This window comes from Temnothorax nylanderi, unplaced genomic scaffold (assembly GCF_030848795.1).
Source record: "Temnothorax nylanderi isolate EJ_2023f unplaced genomic scaffold, tnyl_v1.0 TNYL_tig0446_pilon, whole genome shotgun sequence".
Classification (NCBI taxonomy): Eukaryota; Metazoa; Arthropoda; class Insecta; order Hymenoptera; family Formicidae; genus Temnothorax; species Temnothorax nylanderi.
In genome coordinates this window covers 70697-81176 of record NW_027249508.1, presented here as the reverse complement: position 1 = coordinate 81176, position 10480 = coordinate 70697, and the positions used below count along the sequence as shown (strand labels likewise).

At 34.1% G+C, this 10480-nt stretch overlaps 1 protein-coding gene across 1 annotated transcript; it reads left to right on the top strand.

The window, feature by feature from the left end:
• The first annotated feature begins 8238 nt into the window (after positions 1 to 8238).
• Positions 8239 to 10472, top strand: Atg5 (autophagy protein 5). The gene is made up of 4 exons (XM_071721938.1): positions 8239 to 8555; positions 8671 to 8876; positions 8976 to 9298; positions 10242 to 10472. Exons 1-4 carry the CDS (start codon positions 8400 to 8402, stop codon positions 10352 to 10354), a joined length of 798 nt encoding a protein of 265 aa, XP_071578039.1. The 5' UTR covers positions 8239 to 8399; the 3' UTR covers positions 10355 to 10472.
• Positions 10473 to 10480: the final 8 nt, after the last annotated feature.

Below are 10480 nucleotides of genomic sequence, written 5' to 3'. Positions count from 1 at the left end.
TGTAGATCTTGATCTCCTGAATACGATAAAGCTAATAAAAAGTTTGTGGTGCTTGGGGAACACCTTGAAAATTGAGCATAAACGTGGTGTATTTACAGAAATTCGGATGATATATGCTATATCATAAAATGTACTGGTGAAAGATTTGTTGGGAAGAGAAAAGGGGGAAGAAAGAGTGTTGTGTGTGTGTGTGTGTGTGCGGTGCGTGCGCGCGCGCGCGGGTGCGGGTGGGCGCGTGTGTGCGCGGGTGCGTGTGTGTGTGTGTGTATGTGCGCGGGTGCGTGCGTGTGTGTGTGTGCGTGTGTGCGTGCGCGGGTGCGTGCGCGGGTGCGGGTGCGGGTGCGGGTGCGGGTGCGGGTGCGTGCGCGGGTGCGGGTGCGGGTGCGGGTGCGGGTGCGGGTGCGGGTGCGGGTGCGGGTGCGGGTGCGGGTGCGGGTGCGGGTGCGGGTGCGGGTGCGGGTGCGGGTGCGGGTGCGGGTGCGGGTGCGGGTGCGGGTGCGGGTGCGGGTGCGTGCGCGGGTGCGGGTGCGGGTGCGGGTGCGGGTGCGGGTGCGGGTGCGGGTGGCGGGTGCGGGTGCGGGTGCGGGTGCGGGTGCGGGTGCGGGTGCGGGTGCGGGTGCGGGTGCGGGTGCGGGTGCGGGTGCGGGTGCGGGTGCGGGTGCGGGTGCGGGTGCGGGTGCGGGTGCGGGTGCGGGTGCGGGTGCGGGTGCGGGTGAGGGTGCGTGTGCGGGTACGGGTGTGTGCGCGCGTGCGCGTGTGTGCGGGTGTGTGCACACTCGCACACACACGCGCACACCCGCACACACCCGTACCCGCACACGCACCCGCACTCGCGCACGCACATATGCACACACACACGCACACAAAACACTTTTTCTTCCCCCTTTTCCCTCTCCCCAACAAATCTTTCACCAGTACATTTTATGATATAGCATATATCTCATCCGAATTTCTGTAAATACACCACGTTTATGCTCAATTTTCAAGGTGTTCCCCAAGCACCACGAACTTTTTATTAGCTTTATCGTATTCAGGAGATTAAGATCTACAAAAAACACTATTTCTTTTACTTACACCTTTTTGTGCGAAATTCGTCCCTTTTTTAACATCCTCCTTTTTTGCACTTTATTTAACTTACCAAAATATATTTAAATCAGTTCTGCGACCGCATTTTGATGTTATACTTTTTCTCTTTCTTTGATGTTATACTTTTGCTCTTTCTTTAAATGTTTATTTCAATTTTCACAGATTTTTCGCTATTTTTCTTGATTATCTAAAAATCTAGACGTGTTGGAGCAAAACGGTTTACGAATTCGGATTCAGTGACCCAAAATCTATAAGAAACACCTACTCTGATCCCAGTTGCTTTTCAAAAAAAATTTTTTGTGGTCCTGTGTTATTATTAAATACATGTTTCAGTTTTTTTGGCACTGCGTGCCAATATGGACTTTGTCGGACTTAAAACGCAATTGTGTAAACTAAAACTAGAAATTATATTGTATATCTCATACTAATTTGATATTGTCAAATAAAATAATATCAGTTATACAAATTTATATAAATAGATCCATTATAGAGTAGGGGAAACCGGGGCTAACTCGACACAATTTTTTCAAAGGCAATTTTCAACAATTAATTAAAATTTTCAAGCAAATTTAATGGTACACATTTAAAGAGCGTTCCTTCAGGTACAAAATTGCTTAAGGAAATTTTGCTGTACGTCGCTTAGTTTTGCCTCCAGGAAAGGAAAAGTGACGCGAAGACAAATTTTCAAATTGAAAAATGCCGGGGTAAACTCGACACTTTGCCTGATCGACACAATTTGATCTGGAACTTATTTTTTATTGTCTGAAACTAAATATACATTTGTTTATCGTATATTTAGAAAGTACAAAAATTTGGAATTAAGTAAAACAATCATTGGAAATAATGAGAACAAAAATTGTTGAACATTCAATTATTTTCATCTAAACTCATGTCTGAAAAACAATTTATGTAAGTAAATTCGCGATTACACGTGCGCACACATTTGTCATGGGCCATATAGCTGCATCACAAGCATCGTTTATTATTGGGAGCCAATAAAACACCGTGTCGACTTTGCCCCGTACGTCGTTTTTTACTTTTGTTACTCCAAAAATATAAAAATTTTGAAAATATGCAAAAACTATTATCAGATTCGTATAAAGCATCGAATTTCCCATCAAAATCACTTACCGGTAGATTCGCAAGAGTAAAGCTCGATGAAAGAGTAGACATTTTCGAGAGATCAGAAAAATTACTTTTCACTATCAAAAACGCTTATGTCGCGTTAAAAATTACACTATAACTCAGAATGTTACCAAATTCCGTTGATAATACTGGCACATAAAGACGCATTTACAGTAGGAAAAGCAAGTTTCTACGATAGATTTAAATTGGCAAAAAGCCTAGTGTCAAGTTTGCCCCGGTGTCGAGTTTGCCCCGGTCTCCCCTATATATAATTATACAGGCGATTAAAATATATTTAAATATATATAATGTTTCATATACAATTTGACATGATTATACATATATGAGTTCTCATAATTTATATATAAATTATATAAAGAAAGCATTTATCCACATAGATTATATATAATGATATATAACCACATATAAACACAACACATGAGCATTATATATATTACACTTTTAAATTCAGATTATCCGATAAATGGCATCCGATAGGATTCATTTCTCGTATTTAAAATTTGACGAACAGTGGTATAAGAACGGTATCAAGAAACACGGCAGTGTCTCACGCCAAGCAGCGCCAAATATATGGGATAAATCATTTCACTTTTGATTCTATAGCTTTTGAAAAAATATACACTTAATTTATCAATGCTTTATTATCGATATTGACTATATCGTTACTTACGTCCACGACTACGACTGTCATATGTATGTGCTTTGGCCCTTACGTGGAGGAATTATCGTATAAGTTACTACAGAAGTAACGCTCGTGTAAACATAGTACGTGACATATTGTGTGTGTGTGTGTGTGTGTGTATGTATGTGTGTGATCATCAATATATCATACAATATTATATATTAGAAGGTGCATCCAAAATCACACATGTATGCATATGCTGTCTTGTAAAAGTTGAAGAGAACGAGAAAGTGACCTGTAGCGCAATTCGTATTGTAGGCAAGTTAAAATATTAATTGAATTGAGTCTATTATATTATTTATGATAGACGTTGATTTTATATCTTAGTGTCTGGAAATATTAATTATTCACGAAAGCAATAACAACAAAATAAATTTTGGTAAATTTTATATTCGTATTCAGCTATCTCTAACATTTTAAAAAATAATTAAATTAAATATGTTCTTCTCACACACAAAAAAGATTAGACTCTAAAAGGATTAATTAATATTTAATCTAAATATATCTATCATAATAAAAATTATAATAGCAAAGTTTTTGGAAGTGGTGGACAAACCAGTTTATATTTTTAATGCAAACTTTACCTCGAATTTTTATATTCGTTGTCAGTCATCAGAGGATTTTTTCTGCAGTATTTGAAGACTGGTGGATAATGGATTTTCTCGTGATTGAGCGCATACACGATTCTCTCTATTTAGATACTAACTTTTTGAATTTTACACTAAGACTTTACTTTGGAGTATGGCGAACTCTTTGGTAATGAAGTTCTTAACAAGGTAAGATTTAAGATTATGCAATATAATTATAATTAAATTATCGTTTGGGAATATTATACATAACATTAACATTATAACTTTATAACATTATAACATTATAACTCTTAACCATATAGTTAAAAAAGATAATAGAAATAGAGTTTATGCTTTTTTTAAAGCAGAAAATAATTGGTATATTGAAAGGTCTATATAAATACAAAGTATAATAAATACAAAGTCAAATAATAGCACATAATTAAAGTAAGGCGCCGGACTATTATAGGACAGCAGGTTGCCGTTATACTGTATTATTACTGTAATTTCATGTACTTTTACGTCACTACGCATTATCATGTGCGTCTACATCATATCAGTATGACAGACATTCTAACCACGCAACTATCAATTTTAGTACTTAATAACTTTTTTCCTAATTAAGAGCGACAATTTTAACTTATAGATTCATGTTTTACGCACCAAAATACACAAAATTAAAATTTTAGCCAAATCGGTGAGGAAGCCCCTCTTCTTCATAATTACCTTTTTTAAACCACATTTAACTGCAATAATTAAATTATTTATATTCAACCAATTAATAATTTTTAAAATATAAGTAATTTATCTGAGATTATTTATTTATTATTGAAAAAATTAATAATTATTTTCCACTAATTATTAATTTTCAAATAAATAGTAATTTATTTTTGATAAACTATCTATTAATTATTTTAATAATAAAGAATTTATTTCTACTAATTACCAGTTTACAAAAGAAATTAATTCATTTTTACCTAAATACTAACTTTCACATAAATAAAAAATAAAATCAGAAATTAAGCGACTGGCCAGTTCACATTTATTCTAAACTATTAACTATGATACAGATTATTTACATTTTCATTTATTTATTATTTTATACCTGTACCTACTTTATATTCATTAATATTTTATACGGATGCGTTTTAGAATACTTACTCACAAGTTTGCAAGTGTAGCTCTAAATAATAAGTTCTCTTGAGATGTTTTATAATCTTCTTACATGTTTTTCATTTCGCATCTCTGCCTTTTATGTCGAACTGGTTCCATATATTTGATCTTTTTATCACACTTCTGTGAATAATATTACATTTATTATATCAGGGTGATCAATTTTTAAATGTCTTATTAAAACGTGTACGCCCTATTTAAAAATTATTGTTTTGCAATAATTGCATGTCTTGATGCTGTTTGTCTTGATACTCTGTAATTTTCTAGTATATATGTTGTCCAGATTTTTAATATTTGTCTAATACTCTTACGTTATGTATGTCCATAAGTAATATTTTAATTCTTGCTTTGGACCCCACGATTAGATAAAATTTTTTTACAATAACTACACACGTCGCGCAATTATTAATCAAGTACTATTTATACTTTATTACAAATCTATACTCTAGCATAGAAAATATTTAGTATTACAAAATATTAAAATCTGTGTAACATTATTAAAATTAGATACATTTATTTATTAGCACGCTTTTTATATATATACCCATTTGTCCAAACATGCAGAAAATTGATTTTGTATTATTATTTCGAGGAATTATTCAATAATCCAAAACCATACACGGACAATTGCTGTTTCAGTCAATATTGCATATAAATGTTATATATGTTCCGTGATGAAAACCGGACTATTTACATTTTTATTGATTTCCCACACAGCACTGAAATATTTCAGTGAAAAGGGTCATAAATGATTTCGATGAAACGTTTCAGAAATACTTCTGAATGATTTCAATGTTACATTTCAATATTAATTTCCAAGTTATCTTTTGGAAAGCTTTCAGTGATATATGATTTTGATGAAACGTTTCAGAAATACTTCTGAATAATTAGCAAAAGAATTATGTTTGACCCAACTGGCAAATTTTATTGTTTACAACACGCTACGTTTTGACTGCAGATTTCGGTCCTTTTCAAGCGTATAGAAACTCACAAATATTGTTAGTCAGACATAATGCCCAAACTACGCCGATTCTAAAAACTAAACATCAAACATTGTAGTACGCAACAATAAATATAAGTCCAAAAATAATTATATAATTAAATCAAAACTTACATATTTGTGCGTTAAATTCACAGGAGTAAAATACAATTTAAATGGCATTTTCGTTATTCGTTTATGTCGAAGGGCATGTAAGAGCCGTGCGGTGGTAAAATTTTAACTGACGAGAACAGACAAGTAATAAAGAAACCAATGACGTCAATATTAAAAGCCAGGGCGTGGAGAGGGAAACAGAGAAGAAGGAGATAGAATTACGTTTATTTTATGATATGTTCGAAGAGATGTAAAGATTGCAATGCTACGTATATTGGGCAGACAAAAAGACATTTGTGCACACGGCTCAAAGAACACCAGAACAATATCAGAAAACCGGCGAGCAAGCATTCTGTATACAAATATGTAAGTTTTGATTTATATAATTATTTTTGGACTTATACTTATTGTTGCGTGCCACAATTTTTGATGTTTAGTTTTTAGATTCGGCGTAGTTTGGGCATTATGTCTGACTAATAATATTTGTGAGTTTCTATACGCTTGAAAAGGACCGAAATCTGCAGTCAAAATGTAGCGTTTTGTGAACAATAAAATTTGCCAGTTGGGTCGAACATAATTCTTTTGCTAATTGTTAATTATTCACTGGCGATTCAAGTTTTTACTTCTCCGTTTTTACTTCTGAATAATTTCAATGTTACATTTCAATATTATTTTCCAAGTTATCTTTCGGTAAACTTTCAATGATACGTATTTTAGACATTACGTACGAAATATTTCTCTGAAATGTTTCGTAATATTTTAGAAATATTTCAGTGAAAAGGGTCATAAATGATTTTGATGATGAAACGTTTCAGAAATACTTCTGAATAATTTCAATGTTACATTTCAATATTATTGTCCAAGTTATCTTTCGGAAAGCTTTCAATGATATGTATTTTGACATTACGTACGAAATATTTATCTGAAATGTTTCGTAATATTTCAGAAATATTTCAGTGAAAAGGGTCATAAATAATTTCGATGAACCGTTTCAGAAATACTTCTGAATGATTTTAATGTTACATTTCAATATTAATTTCCAAGTTATCTTTTGGAAAGCTTTCAATGATATATTATTTTTATAAAACGTTTCAGAAATATTTCTGAATGATTTCAATTTTAAATTTCAATATTAATTTCCAAGTTATCTTTCGGAAAGCTTTCTGAAACAAGTTTTGCTGTGTGGGTTATTATTTCATTATCTACTGTACCAACTTTATACTTATCAATATTTTATACGGATGCGTTTTGGAATACTTACTTACAATTTCGCAAGTGTCTCCGTAAATTATAAATATTATTGTGACGTTTTATAACCATCTCACATGTTTTGCACGTCGCATTACTGCCTCTTAACGTCGAACTTGTCCCATACGTCAGCTCTTTTTTTAACTTTTCCCGTATTAATAGATTTACATTTATCAGGGTGAGTACGTTTTAAATGCTTTATTAACAAATAAGCCTTCCGTTTAAAATTGATTTTTCTGTTGCAATGTATGCATAGTTCCTTCGTATTTTGATACTACGTAATTCTCTAGTATAAAGCCACGTTTTGGATGTGTGTCTAGTTCGGTTATGTTATGTATATCGCATAAGTGATCTTTTAACTTTTGCTCTCGATCAGAATGGGAAAAAACTTCTTCACAACTTACACTTACATTACACTTTACTGAATCAGAATTTTCTTCTGATTCAGTACAATATTTCGCCAACCATCCTCGAAGTTTCCCCATTTTATATCGCAAAGCGCTTGACACTAAATGAGATCACTTGATGTAATCATTTGAAGAAGAGTTTACAAAATTGGTCATAGAAGGTCGAGAAGAGAAATATGATTCCCCTTCCCCACCAAAACAAAACTCGAATCAATGAATACCTTCCAAAGACCTTCTCAAAGCATTTCAAAATAGATCTCACAAGTATCTCATAAACCTTACAATTAAAAATGCGTGAAAATGTTCGCTGTTTTGTCACAAAGACGTTTATAAAAGGTTGCACAATTAAACCTCTCCTAGAAATTTTGCAACCGTTTCTGAGATTTTTTGAAAAACATTTTCTTGACCACGACAAAATATTTTTAAGAAAAGTAATTTTATTAAGTGTATATAATTTTATATACAATTTTATATACAAAGGCTGCGTTCCGATATTCACTGCAAGTACTGAAAATCTATAGTTTACGTAACGTACACTACAGATCTTCAGATACTGACAGTGAATATCGGAACGCAGCTTAGACATCACAGACGCGCGCGCTATTTAGCTTTAATTACACAAAAAATATGTAAATTTCAAACAAATCGGAGAGTTTGCCATTATACTGCAGATTTACCATTACTTTTTTCAAGAGTTTCTCAATAAGCATATATGCATTTAAAAATAACTTTACAGTTTTCATTTTCTATTGATTCGTATATAGTAAATATTATATGCTTGTCACAGTTGTCGCTAGATGGCTGTCTTCGCGCTCGTCGAGTGGACTGAGTGAGTGAGTGGAGTTCCTGTCGAGGTCGAGAGTTCGAGAGTCGAGAGTGTCGAGTGGAAGAGTGGAACATTTCCTTCGACGAAAATATAACCTAACTTTCCGACTGTTTGTCATTAAGTTATGTTTTAACAAATGTGTTAGAGTGAGCGCGATATTATTAACGCAATGGCACACGATCGGGAGGTACTACGGGAAATATGGGACGGAAAGGTCCCAGTCTGTTTTACTCTCAACTCAGAGGAAATTTGCGATTTACAAGGGCCTGATCCATTTTACCTGATGGTACCTAGATTAAGTTATTTTCCACTATGTACGGAGAAGGTAAGAGACCACATAGTTCAGAATTCTGTTATTCGCATAAAACTCTACGAATGTATGCGCAAATAACTATTGAATCAATCATTTTATCTGTAATGTTGCTTGGATGTTGTTGTAGGTCCGGAAACATTTCATACGGCATACACAAAGCGACAGTAAACAAGAGCATGAGATGTGGCTGGAGTTCAATGGAATGCCGTTAAAGTGGCATTATCCGATTGGCGTTTTACTCGACATTTATTTCAATGACATTCAATTTCCTTGGAACATTGTTGTGCACTTTGATAAGTTCCCGGAGAACGTTCTAATGCACTGTCAAAATAAGTATGTAATAAGTTGTATGCAATCGTTTGTTTAATTGATAGCGCAGTTTACTTCATTGATACAGTTATAGGTGATGTAAATGCAACTGTGCAATTTTAGGGAAGTCGTAGAGGCGCATTTCCTCTCTTGTATAAAAGAAGCTGACGTCTTGAAGCATCGAGGCCAAATTGTCTCCAGTATGCAGAAAAAGGACCACACGCAGCTATGGAATGGCATTATGAATGATAAATTCGATCAGTTTTGGTCCGTGAATGGTAGACTCATGGAAGCCAGTACTGAAGAGGGATTTAAATACATACCTTTCCGTTGTTATACGAGTGACGATAAATACATACAGAAACTCGTTAAACCAATGAACGAAGAAGGCCAAAGAAAAACTTTGAAGCATTTGTTAAACGAAGTATTCCCGGATCAAGAAAATGGTACTATTATCTTATTGTTTCTCTAACAAGGAACATGCCGAAACTGTCCAAAACATTTGATTTTCTTTGAAATATGTTATGAAAGCGACAGAAATCTAAGAGACACGTATTTTTTTATACGTGGCCATTTTGAAGTTTAAAGGATGAAACTAAATGCACCTATCGTAGGATACAAAGGTACAGGGAATAAGACAGGCAACGGAAATTACCACATTTCAACTTACCAGAAACTGTGTATTAAAGCAATGGAATATGACAGGCAATAAGCAATAGAAACAGAATTTCCAACGCGTTGGATTTCTGTTCTCTATTGCCCATATCTGATTAATCACAGTTTTTCAGTTTTATTATAAGTTGAAATGAGATTATTTCTATTGCCTGTACCTTTGTATTGTGTGATAGGCTTAACGCTCATCGATTTCGGACAGTTGTAACATGTCTCTTGGAAATATCATGTATATGAAGGGTACAGGGGAAAAACGATTAAAGTCTACCTTCTGTCGAAATTGATCTGATCATGCTATCTCGTGGCATTTTCAAAGAATTTTCATAAGTCTTGTCTGTTTTGATCAAGAACAGTTAAAGTAAATGTATCAATGTCTGGATATTTTTATCATTTTAGTCCTTAAATAAGTTATAACACGAATTAAAATCAAAGAATCTCAAAGATAAAAATATTTTTCTTGTATTATATTTTTATCTTTGATTTTAATTCGCGTTATACTTATTTAAAAACTAAAATGATAAAGGTGTCCAGATAGGTCTTAAGTGTGCCGGCATTGATACATTTACCTTACAATTCATTGGAAATAAGGTCGAAAGATATATGTACCATGCTGGGGAAAAATCAGAGTTCAATATGGACATTGATCGTTTTTCCCCTGTACCCTTCATACACTTTTATTCATTTAATAAAATTGATACTTATTAAGTGATTTTACAGTTACAGTGTGCACCCATGGCATTGTACCGCCATTAGAGACGCCGCTTCAGTGGATGTCCGAACATTTAAGTTACCCAGATAACTTTCTACATTTAATTGTAGTCACATCATAATGCTTATTGAAGAACAGATTTCAATATCAGTGATAAAATAATTTTTCTGTGATTACTATGTACATTTTTTTATGTTATTTTATGGTATATTTATTTTATAAAAGTCTCTTCCCATAAATGCAGCTG